Raw genomic sequence first — 24,050 nt, forward strand, 5'->3', positions numbered from 1 at the left:
GCCAGTAAGCATGTAACAGAAAATAGGACTAGAGTGCACAGAAACCTAGCTATCATAATGATAAACTGAAGTAACAATAAGCAGAGTGCATGGCCTAGTAACAGACTAATACCAGAGGGATTAGGCTGCATGTGAGGTCCCAGCACTTGGCCCCAAATACACCAATACTATTATGAGAGGGCATGCTAAAAATAAAAAGACTATGATCAAAATATGATCAGCAAGTCTGATCACATTGATCAAAGATGCACAGCTATTGATGCACTGATGGGACATACCTTAGAACAGAGAACTGAGGCCCAAAGAAAGGTATCTGAGTAAATGGATATTGAACAGAGAAATAGAATGATGACAACAAAGTAATAAGTAGAGAAATATTACCTCAGGAATGAATAGTGCACATACCACCCTGAGCCTTGTGCACATACTTACAGTGCCTTAGCATGCATAACACAGTGAGGGACTCTGCATCATACCGAGAAATGGCACCTTTGGTGAGTCAGATAGAATGACTGGTTGGACACAGAGAAGGAGAACATAGCCATTGTGGCTGGCTCCTAGCATGAGAAATAACTCTGGGGGTCTGAGACAGTTTACTGCTGTCAGAGATGTCACTGGAGAAATAAGAAAGTGAGCAGACCTGGTGAGGCCAGCTAGCTGATGTCAGCTAGTAAAGAAACAGCAGGCACAGTCATTGCCCAGAAGAGAATAAGCATGATGACTGCGATATGCACATGAATAATACCCATAGAATCTGGCATAGAGTTCTGCACTTTGAGGATACCATAGTAGAGTATTTAAATATGGTATTGTATGACTGGAGAAAGAAGTTTTCTGACCCCCCACAGTTGCAGTGTATTGGGCACAGAAAGTCTTGCACTCCAGCTCTGGGTTTGTGTTAGTAACTCCAGGCAAGAGAATAAACTGATTATTGATATCATTAAGAGCACTGTGAGAACTAAGCAAGGCATCAAAGCTTGTGAAGGACTTGAGCCCAGTTTGATAAGAGGTTTTGGATTGTGCTTTAACCTGAGAATAAGAGAGCAGTGTCTGAAGGGCATCATCTTGAGTTTTTGAGGTATTTGTGATGCATGGTGCTACAGGTGGCAGAGGTTCAAACTCTTTGGCTTGATTAGTGTGTGCTTTTGTGTTATTTCCACAGATTGGCAGAGGTTCAAACCCTTTGGTCTTTTGGACAGGGTTTTATTGTGTTTGTGTCTCTGGATTGCATAGGTTTGAATCCTGTGGGTCTATGATCAGTTTGGAAACTTGTAAACAGAGATCTGTGCTCTTTGGCACTTGTGGATATGTTTGTGATTGGTTTTTGCTTAGAGTGCGAAGCATTGAGTTGTGTATTGTGTGTGTTAGGGATTTGAGTTGATCTGAGCTGTGCTTGGAACCATTTGAGAGTTTTGAAGGAGTGTTTCAATGTATTGTATTGAACTGTGGTACCCTTTGCCTTGAGGCCCAGCAACACCAGTTGCCACCTCTTGTTTTGATAAAACAAAAAGCTTTGAGACTTAGAAAGGCCTTGGACTGTTGTAAGCATGCTATAACTGTTTGTGTGCTGTGATCTCATTGAAGAAGACAATTATATTTGTTGATTGCTACTTTTATTGCATTATAATCCCCCCACAAACTAAGAGTTTTGTGTGTGTGTTGGTGTGAGTGTAGACAGTGGATAATGCTCTGCTGTTTCTGTTTTCACCTTGTGCATGCTCAGATCCTCTTCATCAGATTGAAGCTGACTCGAGTGAAGGGGCAATCAGAGCTGTTCTATCTCAAGAGCAAGATGAGAAGTGGTGCCCCATCGCATTCCTATCCAAGGTGCTCACAATCACCAAAAGAAATTATGAGATATATGACAAGGAACTCCTTGCCATTATGCTCACCTTGGAAGAATGGTGACACTACCTAATTAGAGCCATAGAGATCTTTGAGATCTGGACTGATCACCAAAACCTCCAATATTTTTGCCAACTGCAAAAGTTAAACCACCAGCAAGCCAGATGGGTCACCAAACTCAGCCAATATCAGTACATGCTGCATCATAAAGCAGGAATGGTGAATAAGAAGGCTGATCTTCTTAGCTGGCAGGCTGATCATGATCAGGGTGGAAGTGATAATGAAGGAGTAACATTGTTATAGCCTGAACACTTCAGGGCCATGATAATGCCAATGGAGGAAGAGATCCATAAGTGCATCAAGAGTGCAACTTGAGACAACCACAAATGGGACCAGCAAGTGGCTCTATCTCTTAATCATAAGCAGGAAATGACAAAGGAGGGAGGATTGATTTGCTATGGTGGATGAATCTACATTCCTCAGAATCAAAGACTGTGTGGCAAGATCATCACTACTTGCTATGATCATGCAACTGCTGGACACTCCAGCATTTCCAAAACCAAGGAGTTGGTACTATGAGAGTATTGGTAGCCCAAAATGGGCAATGATATCACTGCCTATATCAAAGCCTGCAAAGTCTGCCAGCAAGACAAATCATCAACACAAGCTTGAGCCACTCTGCTCCACCTGAATGAGGTCCTATCATTACCATGGACTCATATTTCAGTGGACATGATCACCAGATCACCAGATTATAATGGCTATAATGCTATCATTGTCATAATTGATCGATTTTCCAAAGTGATCATTCCAATAGCCTGTTTGACAGAGCTGACCTCTAAGGGCTGGACAAAGATCTTACATGATGAAGTGTATGCCAAGTATAGCATGCCCCAAGTAGTCATCTCTGACTAGAGACTCCAGTTCATCTTCAAATTCTTGGATGACCTCTATCATCTCCTAAACATCAAATGAAATGCTTCAACTGCATATCACCCACAGACTGATGACCAAACAGAACAGGCCAATCAGGAGGTAGAAAAGTACCTCTGATTATTCATAAACTATCAACAAGATGACTGGATAGAATGGCTGGCTCTGGCCACCTTCCAACACAATAACCAAGTACACTCAGCCACAGGAAAAACCCATTTTTCATCAATTATATGTTATGATTTTCTACAATTTTCCTGCTTTCTTTCTTGATTAACCCTTATTTATGCTTAGTCAGAGTGCTAAACACAGGCACTTAAGACCATGAGACAAGGCTTAGTCATCACAAACAGCTGAGTCAGTCATTGTCTTTTGATGCAACAGTATTGCCCAACAATGCACAATCACCCTTTTATGTATAGTAACGATGCTCAAGGACAATGAGTATAAAGGATCTAACAACACACAATTAGTAGCAGTATATTTAGCACAGGACTTGTACAGTATTTAAGAGGCTTGTGCTTGCTGGTAAACTCCAGCTTTGAGCTAAAGTTTATTCACACTATTCTATCCTCAAGCTGATCCTCTTTGGTCTTGTGACACACTGATCCAGAAGTGTATTAGTGAACTCAGATGACTACCTGAAGTGTGAGATAGCTTCTGTTTATCATATGTTTCTGCTCATGTGATGCTTGGATCTAACAATTAGCTCAAAGCTGTTCCTTCTCTTTCCTCACACCTATTAGTGTGAAGGAAACTGAATGCTCTCTATCAATCTCTCAGACCCAAACTTTGATCATGAGTTCTTTGAACTTCTTGCTTCTATTATCAGAACATTGTTGGGATTGTTGGTGATTATCCAGCTGTGCTGGGGATGCCATTCAATTACCACTTGGGCAATTAGACATTACAATGAGTTTCAACATATTTGACACATCCTACAAAATGTGACCCCAGATCTCCCCCTCCATAACATCCCCAAATCCTGACAAATGTCCCATCAGCCCCTGACAGACCTCTTACCCAAAGCTGAGCCTAGCAGCCTGCATCAAAGGGATGTTCAGGAAGAAGAAGGACACCAATATCCTCTCAGAAGACCCTACTGAGACTGTGACTCTTGCATCTCAGAATTCAGAAACCCATGGATCCCAGGACCCCTGCCCAACCATGAGGATGAGGACATCCTGGGACACTTCTTTCAGCAGTCTCCCCCTTCTGACTCTACCACCACCCCTCGAACCAGAGGGATTGCTGACCATACCAGAGATTCTCTTGATGCTGCTTAGCTGGCTACAAGATTCCACCAGACATCACCTTGAGGCCAGTCTCATAGCCCTGCCTCTACTCCCCTATGCTCAGTCAGGACAAGCAGTGGGATGGGAAGGACATCCTTGGACTGGCTCCATGATGAGCACCAAGGCAGAGAAGTACAGGACAAGGTCATACACTGGTACTTCCCTGCCTAGAACACTGACATCTCTTTCAACTATGATGAGGCCCTCAGACAGGAAGAACAGAGACAACAAACTGCACTGCAGCCTGTTCACAGTGAGCTTGAGGAGCGCCTCATTGAGGAAGGAAGAAGGAGATGAGAAGCTGCCAGATATGATGAGCAGCATTGGGATGAGCAGCAAGAAGTCAAGAGGGTCTGACTGGAAAGGGCCAATGTCTCAAACTAGTATAGACTCTGGCCTGAAGGTGCCACTGTCCTTGGTCTGGTACATGCTGACCCATCCCTCTCCACCCTGGTCTTCAGAGAGCTAAGTACTGAGTCCAGCTGGTGGAGCAAGAACTGCTGGAGAAATGAAACCCTTGCAGCAGAAGGCAGAACCCCTGAGTCTCTCCCACACCCTCCAACCTCCCAGTATTCTCCTCTCTGATGAACCCCCAGCATTGACACCACATTCAGAGACAACAAGTCCATTCTCAGACACTATAGGCTATGAGTCCCTGAGACTGCCCACATCCCCACTCATGCACTCTGAGGATTCCTCGAGAGCTGAGTGGTTGGGCAGTTACTCGATGACAGATACAGGTGAAATGTCCAGCTCTATTGTGAGCGAGTGAAGGCAGCAAGAGCAACAGGAGGAAACTGGTATGATGAACATATCAGTAGTCAGTCAATCTCTATCTACCACAACTCTTCTGATGCCTCAGACCCTACTGCTGGCTCCAGCACTCAGCCAGGACAGCAGAACAATATCCCAACCACCAGGGGACAAGGAGAGTTCCTATGCCCCACCTGCCATCTTCCTCAAGGGAGAAGGCATCAAGGACAAGAAAGGCAAGGAAACTGAAAGCAGCGATCTGCCCTGCATTAGAGAAGATCTTTCTTATTTTTTACAAGAAGATACAGATGAAGAAGAACTGGGAACAGTGACACAGGGGGTGAGGACTCCAGAGTATCAGGAGTTATACCTGTAGGGGGTAAACTTTTTATGGCATGATACCATCTGGGTGGCATTGCAATTAGGATAATTATATTTGCAGTCACTGACTAATGAAAAAACAGAAATCTTGAGGCATGCAGCCACCAACTATGCTGCCATCCAATATAACAAGAGACACTCAGAGGACCAGATTCATCAGCCACTGGCATATCAGATGCCAAAGCCAATATAGCCAATGCTGAGATCACCACCCATTACCCTGAAACAAGCCATATATATGGCACCCTCCATCTGGAGTACATTTTTGTACTCCCTCCTATCATCCCAATCAACAGCAACCCAGCTCACACAAACCTGACCACAGCCTGAGGAGAGGCCGACCTCCTATCAAAACCCTTAGACCAGCAAAGGAAGCTGCATTCTAGGGGCCCAACCTCCTCCTGACCAAGCAAGCAGGAGTGGCACCAGAAAGAAACTGATCAGAGATGACCCCAAAGCAGTATGACTCAGATTCACCATATGAGATGGGGTCATAGTCCAAAAAGAAGAACTACCATGAGGGAGCCCAGTAGCAGATGACAACTCACTTCACTCCTTCCCTGGGCCACCACAAGAATGGCAACAACCTTCATTTTCTGATTGGTCTAATCTGATGAGTGCATTACCTCATGATGCCACCATTCTTCAGTATCACTCTGATCTGCTATGAAAACCCCACTTCTTCATGGGAGCCTCTGACAATATTGATGACTTCCTGGTCAATTGTGAACAGTATTTCAAGGTATACATTGGGTACCTCAGAACAGACATGAACAAAGTCATTTTTGCAGCCTCCTACCTTGAAGAGAAGACCAAAACATGGTGGATCCTCATCTCCACAAACTTCTGATCATCAACTTGGAAGCACTATCGATACCTCTCATGGCCTGTCTTTAAACAAATGCTCCATGACAAGTTCATTGATCCTGCCATACAAGAGGTACACAAACAAAAGATCAAGGAGTACAAGATGGCTGACAAGGCAGCAATGGACTACTTTGACAAGTTAGAAGGGCTGGCTAAGCTTGCCAGTATTCAGGATGACATGACAAATGACAGAAGGATGGTCAAGGCCCTTAAATGAGGGGTCTCCTCCTCTTACATCACAATGATCTCTGTGATCAGAATCCAAGCCCTCATGTCAAATGGTTATGATGAGTGGAAGGAATGAATCATTGAAATATACAAGGAGTGACAAAGGCAGAAAGCAGAATCAATGACACTGTAAGACTACATGAAGAAGTTGACATCACCAACCCTGAATAAGTCAGAGACAACTGCTGGAAAATCATCAGGACCCTCTACAGCCCCTGCCTATAGAGTGCAGAAAACTGGAATGGGAACAACTTATACTAGAACAGGAAAGCTGATGGACATAGATTGAATGAAGAAAGAAGGCAAGTGTTTCAATTGTGGCCAAAAGGACTATATGGTGAAGGACTGCCCAAAGAGGAAAGGAATGCAGGAAGATATCCAGGCACAGATTGCTGACTTACAAAAGGAAGAAGAAGCACTCAGCAAGGAGACCAAGATGAAGGAAGTAAAAGATGTGGCCAGCCAGTGAGCAATTCCACTGGACTGGCCAAAGGACCTTATGGTGTGCAATTCCCAGCCACTAGTTGGACTGATAGTACTTCTGTAGTTACCTCTATGCCTACCACTACACATCTGAATATACTCCAGACTTCTATCCCACACACCAATAAATCACAAAAGAAGCCTCAAGTGCCCATGGGCTGAACAAGAGCAGAGAGCCCCATTACTTGGCTCAAACCATTTGACACCAAATGGACCTGGAGGGCCATCAAAGATGCCAGGGACAAAAAAATGGCAAAAGCTGTACTTAACAATTGGGTCCACAAAACACAGGTCAGTGAAGTCATGAGTGAAGTAGTCTGGGGAATAAGAGAAGCCAAGCAATGCCAAGCTCTGGAATGGCTCAATGAACTCCATGGACTATGCAAATTCATTCAATGATCCAAGATGCCCAGGTGGAACCTACTCACCAAAGCCCAGATTGAAACTCTCACATTCCAAACAACCTATGCAGTAACTGCCCTGATCGACAGTGGCTGTACCAGGAGTTCAATCAATTGAGCCTTTGTCAACAGGCACAAACTCCCAACCCAAGCCACAGCAGCACCAATCCCAGTTTATAATGCTGACAGGACCAAAAACTAGGCTGGCTCAATTACAGAGTTTGTCAAACTAAGACTCCTGATCGGAGATCACTCCAAGCAAATCAACTTAGCCATAATGGATCTTGGGACCAAGGAAATCTTCCTTGGTCATGACTGGCTAATATGTCATAACCTATTAATCAATTGGAAGACTGAGAGAATTACATTTGCAAGGTGCCACTACTGAAAGATCCTGTTTGAATTACCAGATGAAGATCCAGAAGACCAATGGGATGAGGAGATGGAGGATAGAGAAACCATCTTGGCTGTGGACCTCCAAAAGGAGATGCACATTCAGGTGATCCACCATGCCAACAACCTGGCTGCCAAAGCCAATGAATGCAGGGAGGAGAAAACCTTTGAGGAGATGGTGCCTGAATGGGCCCAAGACTTCAGGGACCTATTCGAAAAGGAGAGCTTCGACAAGTTGCCAAAACTGAAGCCATGGGACCATACAATCAAGCTAATTCCAAACATGAATGCCAACCTAGACTGCAAGACCTATCCTCTCAGCAATAATAAACAACAGGAACTTGACAAATTCCTGGAGGAAAACTTGTCCAGCAGGCAAATTTGGCCATTAAAATCTCTGATGGCCTCCCTGTTCTTCTTCATCAAAAAGAAGGATGGCAAGCTTCAACCAGTCCAAGACTATCAGAAGCTTAATGAGATGATGATCAAGAATTGCTACCCCCTTCCTTTGATCTCAGAGCTCATAGACAAACTCCAAGGTGCCAAGTATTACACCAAACTCAATGTCCAATGGGTTTACAACAATGTCTGGATCAAAGACAGAGACAAATGGAAGGCTGCATTTAGGACAAATCAGGAGCTGTTTGAGCTAATAGTTATGTCCTTTGGCCTAACCAATTCCTCAGCAACTTTTCAATGGATGATGAATGATATCTTCAAGGACCTCATTGCCACTGAAAAAGTTACCATTTATCTTGATGACATCTTAATCATGTCCAAAACAGAGGAGCACAGGAAGCTAGTGCAACAGGTCCTAGCCCTTATAAGGAAACACAAATTATTCCTCAAAGCAGAGAAGTGTGAATTTGAGGTGCTCAAAACTGAATATCTCAAAGTCATTATAAGTGAGAGAAGTATTCAAATGGATCTCATCAAAGTGGCAGGGGTAGTAGAGTGGCCAGAGCTGATCAAAAAGAAGGAATTACAGTTGTTTCTTGGGTTCACAAACTTTTATTGATGTTTTATCCGAGACTACAGCAAGATCATCTGACCAATGATGCAACTGACCAGCAATGCCCCCTGGATCTGGGGAGCCTTCCAGCAGACCACCTTTTCTGATCTCAAAAGGCAGTTAGCCAAAGACATCATGCTTGCCATCCTGACTCAAGAAGAGAGGTTCTGAGTCAAAGCTGACTCAAGCAAAAGAGCAATTGAGGTCATACTTTCCCAGAAACAGAAGGGCAGGTGGCACCCAGTCACATTTCTCTCCAAAGCACTTACTGTCACTGAACAGAACTATGAGATCTATGACAAGGAGCTGCTCACCATCATTGCTCACCTTGGAGAAGTGGCAGCATTACCTGATCAGAGCCACAGAAATCTTTGAAATCTGGACAGACCATCAAAACCTCCATTACTTCCAACAGCCCCAAAAGCTCAATCACTGATAAGCCAGATAGGTAACCGAACTCAGCCAATATTAATACACCCTCCATCATAAAGCAGGAACAGCAAACAAGAAGGCTGACCTTCTTAGCCAAAGGGCAGACCATGATCAGAGAGGAACTGATAATGAGAGTGTCACTCTATTACAACCTGAACACTTCAGAGCCATGATAATGCTGACAGAAGAAGAGATTCATGAGTGCATTAAAAGCACAACTCAGGACAGCCACAAGTGGGATAAGCAAGTGGCCCCATCCTTCAATCATGAACAAGGAATGACCAGGGAGGGAGGACTGATTTGTTATGATGGATGAATCTATATTTCCCAGGATCAGGGACTTAGAGGTGAAATTATTGCCATCTGTCATGACCACATCACTGCCAGTCACCCCGGCATAGCCAAAACCAAGGAATTAATACTATGAGAGTACTGGTGGCCTAAAATAGGCAATAATATCACTGCATATGTCAAGGCATGTGAAGTCTGCCAGCAGGATAAATCATCCACACAGGCACAGGCAGCCCCACTTCACCCAAATGAGGTTCCATCAACACCATGGACCCACATTTCTGTTGACATGATCACCAGACTCCCAGACTGCAATGGCTATGATGCAATCTTAGTCATAGTTGATTGATTCTCAAAGGCAATCATTCCAATCACCTGTTCAACAGAACTAACCTTGGAGAGATGGGCAAAAATCCTATGTGATGAGGTTTATGCTAAATACGGAATGCCTCAAGTGGTGATCTCAGACAGAGGACCCCAATTCATCTCAAAATTTCTGGACAATCTTTATTGTCTTCTGAATATCAAGTGAAATGCATCCACTGCATACCATCCTCAAACCAATGGACAAATAGAACAGGCAAATCAAAAAGTAGAGAAATACCTCTGTCTCTTCATTAACTATCAGCAAGATGACTGAGTAGAATGGCTGGCTCTCACCACCTTCCAACACAACAACTGAGTCCACTCAACAACTGAGAAGACACCATTCTTTATCAATCATGGCTGACACCCAGCCATCATGCAAACTGAATGACATCACACTACAACCCCCTCATCCACGGACTTCATGACTATGATGACCAAGATCCATGTGGAAACCAAGTCAGCCCTTGAAAAAGCAGCATCAGCAATGAAGACCCAATACAATAAACATCATTGCCCAGCACATTCATACAGTGCCAGTGACAAAGTGTGCCTTGACACTTCTAACCTCCACCTTCCACATCCAAAACACAAGCTAGCTGACAAATGCATGAGCCTGTTTCTAATAATATCCAGAATTGGGACCAGCATCTACAAACTTCAGCTGCCACTGACTTGAAAGGTCCATGATGTCTTCAATGAGACATTACTAACACCTTATATTGCACCAGCTTTCTCAAATCAGAAACACCCTCTGCCTCTGCCACCTGACTTGATCAACAACAAAGAACACTATGAAGTGGATCAAGTCCTACATCACAAATTATAAAAAGTCAGAGCCCAAGGGGGCAGAACAACAACAACAGTCAACTACCTCATCAGTTGGAAAGGTTACAGCCCAGAATCTAACCAATGGATAAATGAAAAACAGATAAATGCTGATGCCACCATATGGGACTACAAATTATCCCTAAATTAAGCCATCAGGATGATGATCTTAAGGAGAGAGTAATGTTATGATTTTCTATGATTTTCCCACTTTCTTTCTTGATTAATCCTTATTTATGCTTAGTCAGAGTGCTAAACACAGATGCTTAAGACCATGAGACAAGGCTTAGTCATCACAAACAGCTGAGTCAGTCTTTGTCTTTTGATGCAACAGCATTGCCTGACAACACACAATCACCCTTTCATTACACTCAAGGACAATGAGCACAAAGGACCCAATGACACACAATTAGTAGCAGTATATTTAGCACAGGACTTGTACAGTATTTAAGAGGCTCATGCTTGCTGGTAAACTCCAGCTTTGAGCTAAAGTTTATTCACACTATTCTATCCTTGAGCCAATCCTCTTTGGCCTTGTGACATACCAATCCAGAAGTGCATCAGTGAACTCAGATGACTACCTGAAGTGTGAGATAGCTTCTGTTTATCATGTGTTTCTGCTCATATGATGCTTGGGTCTAACATTATGGCCAACACCCTAATATTGCACACATCATCACACCACAACACTGGTGTCATCTGATTTTGCCACTACCATGATAAAGATTCATGAAGAAACAAAGATGGCACTTGAAAAGGCAGCCACCATGATGAAGAGCTAGTATGACAAACACTGTCACCTCATGCACACTTATTCTGTCAATAACAAGGTTTGGCTGGATACAACAAACCTTCACCTCCTGCATCCAAAATGCAAACTTGCTGACAAACATACTAGCCTCTTCATAATCCTATCCAAAATCAGCACCTCTGCATATAAACTTTGCCTTCCTTCAACCTGGAAGATCCATAATGTTTTCAATGAAGCCTTGTTGTCACCATATATTGTATCAGCATTCTCAAATCAGGAGTGCCCTCTGCTGCCACCTCCAGACCTTGTCAACAATGAAGAACATTATGAAGTTGACCAAGTCCTTGACCACAAACTACAAAAGACCAGGGCAAAAGAGGGCAGTATGACAACAATAATTGATTATTTGGTTAGCTGGAAGGGTTATAGCCCTGAATCTCATCAATGGGTCAATGAACAGCACATGGATGCCAATGAGACCATATGTGACTATGAATTATCCCTAAATTAAGCCATTGAGATGATAGTCTTAAGGAGGGGGTAATATTACAATTTTTCACTCTTTTCTTGATCTAACCCCTATTTATGCTTAGTCAGAGCACTAGAACAAGTGCTTAGGACTGTGAGACAAAGCTTGGTCATCACAATCAGCCAAATCTATCATTGTCTTTCAATGCAATGGCATTGCCCAACGATGCACAATCAACCTTTTATGTACAGTAGCGATGCCCTAGGACAATGGGCACAATGAACTCAGAGACACACAATTAGTCATAGTATTATTAGCAGACCCTGTACAGTACTTAAGATTGCTCACTCTCACTGGAAACCCTCAGCTTCAAGCTAAAGTTTATCTTTACACCATCCTATACTTGAGCTAATTCTCTTGGCCTTGTGACACATTGATCAGAATATGCATCAGTGGACTCAGCTGATCCCTCAAAGTGTGAAGGAACACCTGTTTATCATGTGTATCTGTTCATGTGACACTTGGGTCTAACACAAATCAAGAGATTGAAAAGTATCTTTGGCTCTTTATCAATTATTGACAGAATGACTGGATAGAATGGCTAGCTCTGGCAGCATTCCAGCATAACAACAGAATCCACTCCTCAACTAGTAAAACACCATTTTTCATAAACTATGGGTGACATCCCAATATCACACAAATGACATGCACACACACACAACAACACTCATGTCTACTGATTTCATCACTCTGATGATGAAGATTCATAATGAGACACAAGCTGCACTGGACAAAGCTGCAGCAACAATGAAAAAGCAATATGACAAATATCATCATACTCCACACACTTATAATAATGGAGACAAGGTCTGGCTGGATACCACAAACCTCCACCTTCCACAACCAAAAAGAAAGCTCTCTGACAAACACACTGGTTCTTTCCAGGTCCTTGCCAAAATTGGCATGTCAGTCTATCACCTACAGCTGTCATCACACTGGAAGATCCACAATGTCTTCAATGAAGCATTGTTAACTTCTTATATTGCACCAGTCTTCTCCAACCAAGAGAAACCTCCACTGCCTCCCCCTGATCTGATTGATGATAAAGAACATTATGAAATCAATCACATCCTGGACCACAAGTTATGAAAGGTCAAGGCAAGAGACAGAAGCATGACAACAACAGTCAATTACCTTGTTAGTTGGAAGGAATATAGATCAGAATTCAACCAATGGGTGAATGAAAAACAGATGGATGCTGACAATGCAATTCATGAATATAAGTTATCCCTAAATTAAGCCATCAGGATGATGGTCTTAACAAGAGGGTAATGTTATGATTTTTCTCTATTCTTTTATCTTTTACTCAATTAACCCCTATTTATGCTTAGTCAGGGTGCTTAACCCAGCACTTGAGACTATGAGACTGGCTTGGTTATCACAACAAGGCCTAGTCAGTCATTGTCTTTCAATGTAACAGCATTGCCTGATGACAGAATGATACTATTGTAGAAAGCAGCAATGCTCAAGGACAATAAGCACAATAACAAGGACAGACACAATGGTAGTCATATTTATAGTTGCTACAACTTGTAGTATATAAGAAAGCTCACTCTCACTGGTAACTCCAGCTTCAAGCTAAAGTTTATCATCATACCATTCCCCTCTTGAGCCAATTATAAGACCTTGATGCACATTGATCAATATACATATCAGTGGACTCTGATGCTTTCACTCAAAGTGCAAAGTGACATCAGTTTATCACATGTTTATCATCATGTGCAGCTTGAGTCTAACACATTGTTATATACTACTGTTTTAAATACTGTCCAAGAAAGCCCTTCACCCTACAGGTGACTATTGTCCTATTGTCATGTCTACTACTCATTGTTCAATAACAATAATCCCTCTATTATATGGCCATGCCATTGTCTGCCCACAATGCCATTGCTACAGCAAGTTTTATACAAGTTTCAGTCTGCCTGCCTATTGCCATGCTATTGTATGATCATATTATGTGGTCATCATGCTGTTGCCAGCTGTATATCATGAGATGATGAGTAAGACACAGCATAGTATCATCATGCATGCATCATCTATGGTTCCATGTGGCTCTGAATCAGTTTCTCCATAGCTGAGACTGAGTTTGTCAGAGGTTCATTGAAATTTCATAAACATCAGCAGATCATGATTAGAGGCTAAAATCATGACATTCACTGATTCCTTGCTCATGGTAACTTCTCTTGTCTTTGTTCTATCTAAAATCAATCAAGAACTCCAATAATACCAAAATGACTAGCCACCTCTGCTCTCTTTGTGAGTCAATCTGAACAGTGAAATGCATTGGAATTTATTATGTTAATTTTTAGACTGTCTATTCTTTCTTATTAGTGTTGAAGAATACCATTAAGCTGAAGGAAACTAGAATTAGTGTCATCAATTACTCCAGACAGCCAAAAATACCAGCTCCTGCAGTGTTTGTTGTATTGTGTTTTCATAGCTGCAGCCACTTTTTCAAGTGTGATGTGAGTTTCAGCATAGATGGAGGACATTAATGACACAAAGTTGGAGGACACTAGAGTTGTTGTATGGTGTCATTCTGATATAGCAATGTGAGGGTGTCATCCATGGTTTATGAAGAAGAGCATTTTGCCTATTGCTGAGTGGACATGATTGTTATGCTGGAAAGCTGCTAGGGTAAGCCACTCCATCCAGTCATCTTGTCTATAGTTAATGAATATCTGCAGGTACTTCTCAATTTCCTGATTGACTCTCTCCATCTGTCCATCAGTCTGAGGGTGATAAGCTATTGAGGTGTTGCTGTGGATATAGACAAGAAATTGAAGAAAGCAATAACCATACAGATGATGGTGGTTATGATTTATATGGATTTTTCTGATCCATTTCAGCTTTCTCTGGAATGACCTTCAATGCTCATGACAAACCCATTCCCCTGGCTCTCTTGAATGATCCAGGCCTTCCTAGTCACAGATCATATATTCTTCCATTCTTTACCAGTGCTTGGTTTGGCACACTGAAAGCCCATAATCTATCAGAGTAATCTTTGGTAGTGTATTGGTTAATACACATGCATGTCATAGAATTTATATCACATTGAGTGCTGCGTAAAAGCTGGGTTCAACTCCCAGCCAGAGATTTAAGTGGTTTCAAAGATTCTTTTTCATTGGCTGGCCACCCGTCAGTTAATTGACAGCCAAATTTTATAATTGAAAGACTCATTAAGCTTACAAGCTAACAATCATATCTGGGCTATGATAATCTCGCATACAACCTCGTAAATAGGAGGTTTCAGATATCCAAATGTCATGAAAGAGCCTGGAAATCGAAGCAAAGCATTTACTCGAGTCGGCCACCGATGCAGCATCTACAGTGTTAATGGGAAACGCTAAATAAGATGATCACGGAGAACATCCCCACCTGAAAAATAATCAGTAATCGCAAATCGCGATGATGAAGAGGAAGCAGTCTTTCTAAATTCGTACAGCCGAGATAATGAAATCAGCGTAGGACCAGAACAAAGCGTTGCCAGGTTGTGGAATTCCAGTTGGGGATGAAGGTCCTGTTTTGAAATACAAGGTCAACCTTAGTTCTTTCGACAGAAATGAGGATCGCAACGAAAAACAAGGTTATCTATACAAGGTAGCAGGCGTTTGTGAAACAGCGACGTATCCCGTACTCGTGTTGATGGTTGAGTGACTTCGCAGAAATGATTAAGTTCGAACAAGCATGACGCGATCTGAGTTTCGCACATGTCAGTGAAAGTAAGAGATACGTGAGAATGGAAAGGTGAATAAGAAGAGGTACTGCAATAAAGGAACGGAAATATTAGAAGCGCAGTGTATTCTAGGAAAGAGCTACTCACCTGTATTTGCATTGGGTTCCAGGACGAGAAGAAGAGCAGCGCCATTAAGGTACAGGTGTTTTTGGATTCTTGAGTGAAAAAACCTAGACATTTGTTCAGGGCCGAAATAGGTTCCAACCGAGTCTTCGGGGCATATGAAAAATATGAATGGATGACTGTCTCAGTCTGAACTGCGGTCAGAAGATAGTAGATAGTAAGAGGGCCACTGAAAGGTCAATTATAGGCTAGCTGAAATGTTGACCTCGCAACAGCTATTCATCGATGAGTTTCTATGCGACAATTTAGTGAGGTAAGAGGACTAGAAGCTCCACTCACGAGAACAAAGATAACGAAATGACACCGCCTTGAGAAACACTTGCGGCGAACGTGTGAGTGAGGATACGCTAGAATGCGTACAGACACTTGACGCTATGGCGGGGGTCAAACGGCAGATAAGGTTGAAAGACCGACCACCGGTCCGGACTGATCTTCTCAGGACCGCCTCTCAAGACCGTTCCAAAATAAATGCCTGAGGTACTCGAGCTCTCGATCAAGTTAGTGCCAGATATTCTTCTTGCCTGAATCAAAAGCTGATGGATCTATTCCCTTGATCTAAGACATTCCATCATCCCTATGTTTTCGGTCCCTCCGATGATTTCCGGGACCTTTGCGGCGTTTTCATATCGTCTTGATTGGAATACGACAGGGGTGCTGTGGGCGCTCAGGTACGTTATCTCATATCTCCTGTATCTATGAAACTTGGATACAAATTCCCCCGCTCTAGATTCTCAAGTATTTTGATCATAACTGCATCCAGAGACATACGATAATTGGCTAGACAATTCTTGCTGGATGAACTATCGAAAAGTGCAACGGTCCTCCAATGCACGGTTGCATTGTGCGTTGCACATGTGATTCACGGATATCGCGGAAGTCACGACCTCAAACGACAGGTCTGGTCCTTAATCAAGTCGTGTGGGAACCATTCGTTAATTGCCGCGATTGCTCAGGGTCAGCTTGACGACCGACAACCGAGCTGCCGCAGAATTGCTCTCGCTCGTTCCATGGCCTTCCAAGAACAAACCGGCTCTCCGTCCTGGAAGGAGACGGCAGCGAAAAGCCGCCCTCTCTATTGATACCCATCTAGGGTCCTACGACCGCACGGACCCATTTCGCGCGTTCAATAGTTCTCACAAGATCCTTAGCCTGAGTGTTAATACACACTCACACCAGAAGAGCACAGACTCTCGCTCCACCTCCTCATGATCGTCGAGCCCTACATTGGCGGCGAGTCCCCTTCCCAGCGGACCCTTATTACGCGTCACCCCATCGAGATTCTCGACGCCATCGTGTTTCATCCACATCGACTCGACGCAAATCGCTTTCTGTGTCTTGTCGACGTATGCACGGTATCGTTGTGCCCCCCCGGGATTTGGACTATCGAGTCCTAGGTCAGCTCGATCGCCGTGTGGAATACCACTTGATCATCAATCGATATTTCGCAAAGAACATCAGGAGGCTGGAGGTTCTGGATGAGAGGTCGTCTGTTGAAGCTCTACGGATACCTGTCAGTGTCGTGGGCACGGATACGGACTTGGAGTCGACCGATGACGAGCTGGGAATGCACGAAAGGCAGGAGAGGTATCTCGTCTCGGCGTTGACGAAGATGACTGCGCTTCTAGTCGTGTAACCGCTCTCCAATCTCGATTGATAATGTTTGGCCTACTTTATTGAAGTGCCATTCGTTATCTGAAGTGAAGATACTCAAGCGGCTCGTTCTCTCGTCGTCGGTTCTTCACCTTCTATATCCATTCATCTTTCCTCTAATCCTCACCGTATTCATCTTCCATCTGTCAAAACCGCGTCGTTCCAATCCACGAAGCACATCTATGGCTCATGTCAGAATCCAGAGCTGGGTCGTATCAAAGACATGCTCAACCACTACCCCAATCTCGAGGTAAGTATCTTTCCCAAACTTTGGCCTTATCTCTTTTAACACGATGCAGGATCTCAACATATCCTACGCGCGTCCCCGCCCCCCATTCCACCCACATACCTGCAGACGAACTGTTCTTGTACGGTCGATGGTCTTGCCTCACGACGCCATCCCTTACAAACCTCCGCTGTGCCAGTGACGCATTCATATTCGCCCACCCCAGCTTGGACGTCCTCAACGTCGACATCTTCCCGACTGTGCTATACCCCAACGTCTCATAGCACACAAAGACGTCATCACTGCTGCCTGTCGGAAGAGGCCCGCCCCTGTCCACTAGAACTAGAGACCATCAGAGCCGCACGACTATCCGGTCCGTGCGACCCTCTTTGCTCTCCAGCTTCAAGGGGGTCCATAAAGAAAATGGAAGCTCAGAGGCTGGACGATATCGCGCCTATGCTCTCTTGGCTCGATACCGGAAAGAACCTCAGCGGAACCCTGGCTGGAGCAATCGATTGGGCGAGGAACTGCCCGGGTTGGTGGCGTTCCATGGGGTGAACGAGGCTTCTTCAGCTGTCGGTCCGTAGGAACGACGAAGTGGCGAGTTTTCTGGCTTGAAGCTGAAGGAGAATGGATCACGAAGAGGATAGGACTGGACTCGGAAGGTTTCGTCGTTTTTGGTACGGGAGCGAAGTGGGAGGTGAGGCAGTAGGATGTGCTCTTCACAATGCCGTTCTGCGCACACTTTGAACGCATTTGGAAGACTGCTTCATCGAGAAAAGTACAGAAGCCTTTTGGACAATTATTACTTATTATTGTTCCCATCTTCATGTGGAACGCGAGATCGGCTGAGCTTCGCGGGTTGTCGTGAACAGTCCGAATTGGAGAGAAACGAAGTCAATAGCTTCCCTATCCTCGGCAGGTGATGAGGAACACCCATCGACACAAGCACAGTACTGATAAAGAAGAAACGCGCACTCGTCACGAGAACACCAATTGCAGGAAGTCGCTTTCATTCTCGACGTATATACATCATTTTCCGCGTTGAAAAGTAGGGTAGCGGGACGATTTATATCAAATCTGAGACATTCACTCACAAGAGGAGAAGCATAAGGTGACACTGGGAAATCTGACTATTATCTAAACATGCGGAATATACGCCGTCCACGAAGCCCTCAACAAGGGCCGATGGCAGAAGACAACGTAAAGACATACGGGCCAAAACGATAATACAAATCCTCGCCGTAATATAAAAGGTAGCAGCAAAGACCATCGAACAATGAGAAGGGCAAAAGAAGAGGCTGTATCCCTACACGACGAACCACAGCGGGATCGATTTAATGGCGATAGCAGGCGCGCGCCACAAAATCCTCTCGACGCTGGAAGGAAACTCATACGACCAATCAACGAGATACATGGACCCAAACAGAGCCCCTACAGCCCACGCCGCTCGTCGAGGGGCCGTGAAGGATTATCGACATAGTCAGCCACGTAGATTTCCGAGACACCAGTCTCGACAGTCGGGATCGTATCGTCGTCCGCAGACCCCATATATCGCGACCAACACGTTACAATACCAGTCACCGACGCGTCGGAGCAACCCAACATGCTCTCGGTCATGATCATGTCCAGAACAGCCACGCTTTGCGCCGAGGGGGAGCCACGATGTGTACGTGGACATCAAACAGTTTGTACCACCACATCATGTACAGCACGATGCTCAACATCGAGAACGCCAATGCAGACATCTCGATTGGGACAATAGGGAGCTGCTGTATGCGGCGAGCGAGACACTGGAGGAGGAACAAACCAGGATATCCGGATCATGGCAACGACTTTGGAGAATCCACTGGCTTTACTTCTCTCCTCAATCTCCTCTTCTGGGACTTCTGCGACCCAGGACTCTCGACAGGCTTCTTCATCAAGCGCACGATCGAGGGGATGAAAGTCTCTAGCGGAGAGGATCTCCCCCCTGGCTGTTACAGAATCCGACCATGGGTTACGAAGAAGCCGTGTGCCATGGTGAGCTTTTTTGGGGGAGACACTGATAGCATATCAATACGGCAAAATCAAGACAGCACTGAACGACTCACGATTCTTGACGTATCGCACGACTCGCCATTGTGCAGCAGCCCACCCAATGATGATTTCCGGAACGATGATAGCGAGTAACATAAGGTTTGTGCGACGAAGAGCTATTGCCAGCCTTCCGCGGCCTTTTGAGAACCCTCCCTCCCTGGAACGCTCGGGTGAACAGCGAGCCAGGTGCACACAAAAATGGTAGCACTGCAGCTCCAAATGAGCTGCAGCAGTGTCCTCTTACCATCGACGTCAGGTTTTCCAATCACAGAATCACACCCGACTTTCTTAATGAGAGCCAATAACATGAAGAGAAGCATGTCGTGCTTGAGAGAACGAGTCATGATAAGAGGAGCAAAACTGGGTTATAAGCCCGGGGATAAACCACAGCTCTTAGGGATGGAGTACGCCACTGTCACTCAGAAATTCGGAAATGAATTCAGTACAGGAGCGATACGTGGATCAATCTGATGACAGGCAGGATGTTGATACACGCCTCGGAGTAAAACGGTCCTTTCTTAAAGAAGTTGTATTCTTGCTAATGTAGGCCAGAAGGATTAGCAAGCGGTATAATTTGCGCTATGCGGCATAGCTTTTCCCTTCTGACTCGCTGATGCAAGGTCAGTAGGCTGTTAAAGTATTCTCAATGAAGCGCCGCACCCTCTACGAGATTAGTCCATGCCCCTACAGTCTTCACAGCAAGCTCCCATGCACAGCAGTGCCATATCATCTTTCTTGGGCATTGACGGTACGATTCCGCTGCCGTTGCTGACTATCGTACCCTACAGCGTGTACGATGACTGTCCCTGACGTTAGTCTGAACCGAGAGAAAACTTCAGGTACGAGACGGATAGGTAATGATTTGTAGACCTCTGGAGCATCATGGGCAGGTCCAAGAAAACCACCCCCGGCTGTGTATTGTAGCAATACACGGGTGAGGCGATACGCAAGATGACTAAGCATAAACGCAGCGAGCCTTGATTTCATTCCGTACCCTCCAGGGCTTGATCATCGCATTGCATGTCCTAACCAGACATCAGCATGAAACAGTACTCAGGAGGACTATGAATCCAACTAACAAAGGAAACGTGCACTAACGCTATTCTCCAGAGTGACCGATCACACCCGGCAATCCAGCATTGCCTTGAGGATCTTGGTAGTGTCTACGAAACTGAGGGACGGATCGCAATTATTAATGTGGCTGGAGGACAGACTGATAATGGTGGTGGGTGAATAACGGAGGAGTCGGGCCGAGTCCAAAAGCCTTGTTTATGATAAGACTTGTCCTTGCTAGAGACTCTGCTAGCTCGCGATTGCCATACATTCGAGGAGAACCTGGAGCAGGCCCTTGGTAGTGGGAAGGCGACAGTGGTGAAAACGACAAGGCGATAGGCATCGACGCTCTCTTCCGATTTCAGGAGTACTACTAGTATTGGTTTCGCAGCAAATGGGTAGGTTCATAAGGTGGAAGATACTCCTTTGCGGACTGCGACAATTGCCTTTTTCAATTACAACTCGAATGCATGAGGAAAAGGATATACGCACAATTCATCAGTGTCATCAGGACGGACCACGATCCTTTTAGCTCCATCTTTCACATTGTACACGTCTCCTGATTCACGAATTCAGGTAGCGTTCATTGTAGCAGTGGGGCATTGAACGTGCGCATGAGGCAGGAGTGTTATATTCATCGTCGCAAGGCTCGTCGGCATTTGGTCTCTGATGCGATGTAAGTACACTGTCAATGCCATTTCGATCAAGCGCCGTACCCTCTACGAGAATCATACGCAGACTTGATAGCAGCACAGGTCCAAAGGCTGACTGAACATCAATGGTAGTCATCGTACCATACGGCCGAGTACGCTTAGGCCCTATACTAGCGATTCAGTGGAAACAGGTTCTGTAACAACAAAGTTCAGTAGTCTGAATGAGAACAACTTGGGGGTTAGGGCTAGAGTTTGCACAACCACTGGCGGCGCGTTGTAGATATCCTTCCCACCCGCTGACTAAGCATAACCTTGCCCGTCTCGTTGCATTCTAGAATTTTGTCATCGCGCCATATGTCCTAAGCATGAAATGTTATTCAGGAAGACTAGAATTAGGAGGCGCGACTAACCATTAAGGAATAAGCACCGATGCTCGTAGACATATTCTCCAGAGGTATCCCAGTGATTCGTGGCTTGAGAGCCCAGAAGCCTATGCTTGCGCGGCTTTCCATGAGTCCAACAAGTATGAATGACAGCTCGAATCCATGAAGAAAAGTAAACGCACGATTGGTATTGATGACGGTGCTCTACCCTCCAGGAGCTCCAACTCTCGACGATTGCTATTTTTCATTTATTAGCACTGAGAAACTGATCGCATGGTGACGAAGGACGTACCTATACGACACCAAATCCAATCTTGATGTCGGCCGCCATGACCAAATCGCTCACGGTAATCAAGAGGCATGAATAAGAATGCCTGTAGTGCTCGTCATATCGAACGTGAGGAGAGTCTTCACGAATCGTCGTCGTTCTAGGCACATGTGGCCATCTGTTTCACGATGGGTAGTGTTCAACAGAGCTCGACGTACCTGGCGAAGATATCTCACTTCATCACACCTCGTTTCACATCCAGATATCAACACCGCAGCCAGAATGAAGGCCACGAGACGACGTAGCGACGGACCAGGAGCAATAGCACTCATGAAACGCGCTGACGATGAGAGTCAGGGTTGAAATTATGGTTTTTGTTGGTCCCTGTTTGCCTGACCCTTGTCATCAGCAACGGGTTACCGAAGTTACCGACAGTTTACGCGCCCACACTTGTTGAACCGTGCATTGTCAAGTTCACGCTGGCGAGTGAAAATAAATGGTCAAAGTTCTGCGGACTAATTATAACAGCGTGGACCATCAATTTCTCAGAGCTCTTCAAGTTGGTCACCATCGTCAAGGGTGAAGCAACATCTTGCTAGAGATCATCGACACCTCCCTGATCTTCCCGCTGCTCATGACTGGGACCAACAATCCAGAAGACTACCCCGAGGAACGAATGTCTCGATTTTCCCCAGGGAAATAGTGCTTTATGCCCGAACTGATCTCAATGGAGGCTTCAAACTCTTGGAATTGCGTTTCATTAACGAGTGATCCGCGTGCATTGTGCCATCTCCCGAAACCTGCATTAAAAAAATCGCAATCCCGAACAACCAAGGGACCGTCTGACGCGTTGCAGCGCACTATCTCCGTACGTTGGACCCGAAGGCGCCATGACCACATAACAATACCACCCAATCATTCTGACTGTCCTCCCTCTCTGTTGACCGTACATATGTGTATTCTCGCGCACCCGCAAGTCTGAGAATCGTAAGCCGGCCGTGGAAACTTCTCTACCAAGACTGTTCTCTTTATCACACAGGCCGCCGGACCCAGATGATTCACCGCCATCACAATTCATCAGTTTCATCGACGACCGAGTCTTGTCTGATCACCAACCGCCTCTTCGAAATTGACTTAAAACCTATCGACCAAACTACGCTTTCCTCTTCCTTCTTCCCCCCATGCTTTTCTTCCTATCCACTCTTTCATTCTCCCTGTCAGTGGCATCCGCGTCACATACCATTCGTTTCTTCAATTAGTGAGTTATCCCCTCATGTGACTGTGGGACATCCCTTAACCATACCTCTTCAAACAGCTGTGGGTCCGGGACAGTAAGCTCCACGCTCTCATTCGTCCACTATTCTCCATTGACAAGTTCTCTCCGCAGCCCTCCATCGTCACTCATAACTCCAAAACGAGCCTCAACAGCACAGGTACTTACTATAGCGACAACGCCAACGACGGTACGATCCATACGTGCGCTGCCCTCCCTCCATCCTCCACACGCTAGATCAATCTCTGATCACCTCATCAGATTCTTAGATCAAGGTTAAATGAAATCGTCACCCCTTGAGACTGCCTCTCTGATTGATCCTCAGGCTCTTGTGGCGATGACGAAGAGAAATGCACAACGGTAAATGTCGACCTGACTATACCCGAGGCATCTATCTCCCAGTACGCTTCCTTCCGTCCATCCATTTTTCCCTTCTTAAAGACTACTCCCGCTACAGGACAAACAACTACTCCGTCCCTCTGTCTCTACAGTACGCATCCCGCTTCCTCTGATACACATCACCCTCACACATCCACAGATACTCCTGCGCCAACAACAGCACCTACTTCGCCCAATGTACGCCTCCCCCCTCGTTCTACTCTTCGTTGACACCCAACGCTCACATTCCCAGGCTACACCGCCAACTGCGACCCCACGCCCATATCATGCAGTTCCTTCAACGTACGACTCCCCCCTTCTGCCATACCATCCTAACAATAACAACCGCCCTCCAACAGTCCCAACTCATCATAACATTCTGCCCGTAAGTACCCCTCCCTTCCCCTCCCCACCCCTCCCCCCCCTCTAACCCCCACCCA

At 45.2% G+C, this 24,050-nt stretch overlaps 4 protein-coding genes and 1 non-coding gene across 5 annotated transcripts; 3 read left to right on the forward strand and 2 right to left on the reverse strand.

Moving 5' to 3' along the window:
- The first annotated feature begins 14,789 nt into the window (after positions 1–14,789).
- On the forward strand, positions 14,790–14,885 carry BT62DRAFT_t116. Its single transcript has one exon. It is a non-coding gene; the product is annotated as a tRNA-Asp (tRNA).
- A 2,350-nt stretch (positions 14,886–17,235) lies between these two features.
- BT62DRAFT_215181 (uncharacterized protein) lies at positions 17,236–18,372 on the forward strand. The gene is made up of 3 exons (XM_043180086.1): positions 17,236–17,376; positions 17,434–17,547; positions 17,597–18,372. The coding sequence occupies exons 2-3, from the start codon at positions 17,487–17,489 to the stop codon at positions 18,079–18,081; spliced, it is 546 nt and encodes a 181-aa protein (XP_043038075.1). The 5' UTR covers positions 17,236–17,376; positions 17,434–17,486; the 3' UTR covers positions 18,082–18,372.
- Positions 18,373–19,641: 1,269 nt separating this feature from the next.
- Positions 19,642–19,841, reverse strand: BT62DRAFT_870818 (uncharacterized protein; the record flags this gene model as incomplete). Its single annotated transcript, XM_043182519.1, is given in 2 exon segments — positions 19,642–19,739; positions 19,751–19,841. Coding segments are annotated over 2 exon segments (189 nt in total), but the record flags the coding sequence as incomplete, so codon positions are not given.
- A 280-nt stretch (positions 19,842–20,121) lies between these two features.
- BT62DRAFT_933600 (uncharacterized protein) lies at positions 20,122–20,839 on the reverse strand. The gene is made up of 2 exons (XM_043186586.1): positions 20,682–20,839; positions 20,122–20,627 (listed from the first exon to the last, which is right to left on the reverse strand). The coding sequence occupies exon 2, from the start codon at positions 20,587–20,589 to the stop codon at positions 20,329–20,331; it is 261 nt and encodes an 86-aa protein (XP_043038077.1). The 5' UTR covers positions 20,590–20,627; positions 20,682–20,839; the 3' UTR covers positions 20,122–20,328.
- Positions 20,840–23,140: 2,301 nt separating this feature from the next.
- BT62DRAFT_1007573 (uncharacterized protein) lies at positions 23,141–24,040 on the forward strand (the record flags this gene model as incomplete). Its single annotated transcript, XM_043177354.1, has 7 exons — positions 23,141–23,217; positions 23,275–23,290; positions 23,347–23,435; positions 23,494–23,507; positions 23,558–23,722; positions 23,771–23,808; positions 23,864–24,040. 7 exons carry the CDS (start codon positions 23,141–23,143, stop codon positions 24,038–24,040), a joined length of 576 nt encoding a protein of 191 aa, XP_043038078.1.
- Positions 24,041–24,050: the final 10 nt, after the last annotated feature.

The sequence above is a fragment of the Guyanagaster necrorhizus genome, assembly GCF_019112545.1.
Source record: "Guyanagaster necrorhizus MCA 3950 unplaced genomic scaffold BT62scaffold_17, whole genome shotgun sequence".
NCBI classification, from domain to species: domain Eukaryota; kingdom Fungi; phylum Basidiomycota; class Agaricomycetes; order Agaricales; family Physalacriaceae; genus Guyanagaster; species Guyanagaster necrorhizus.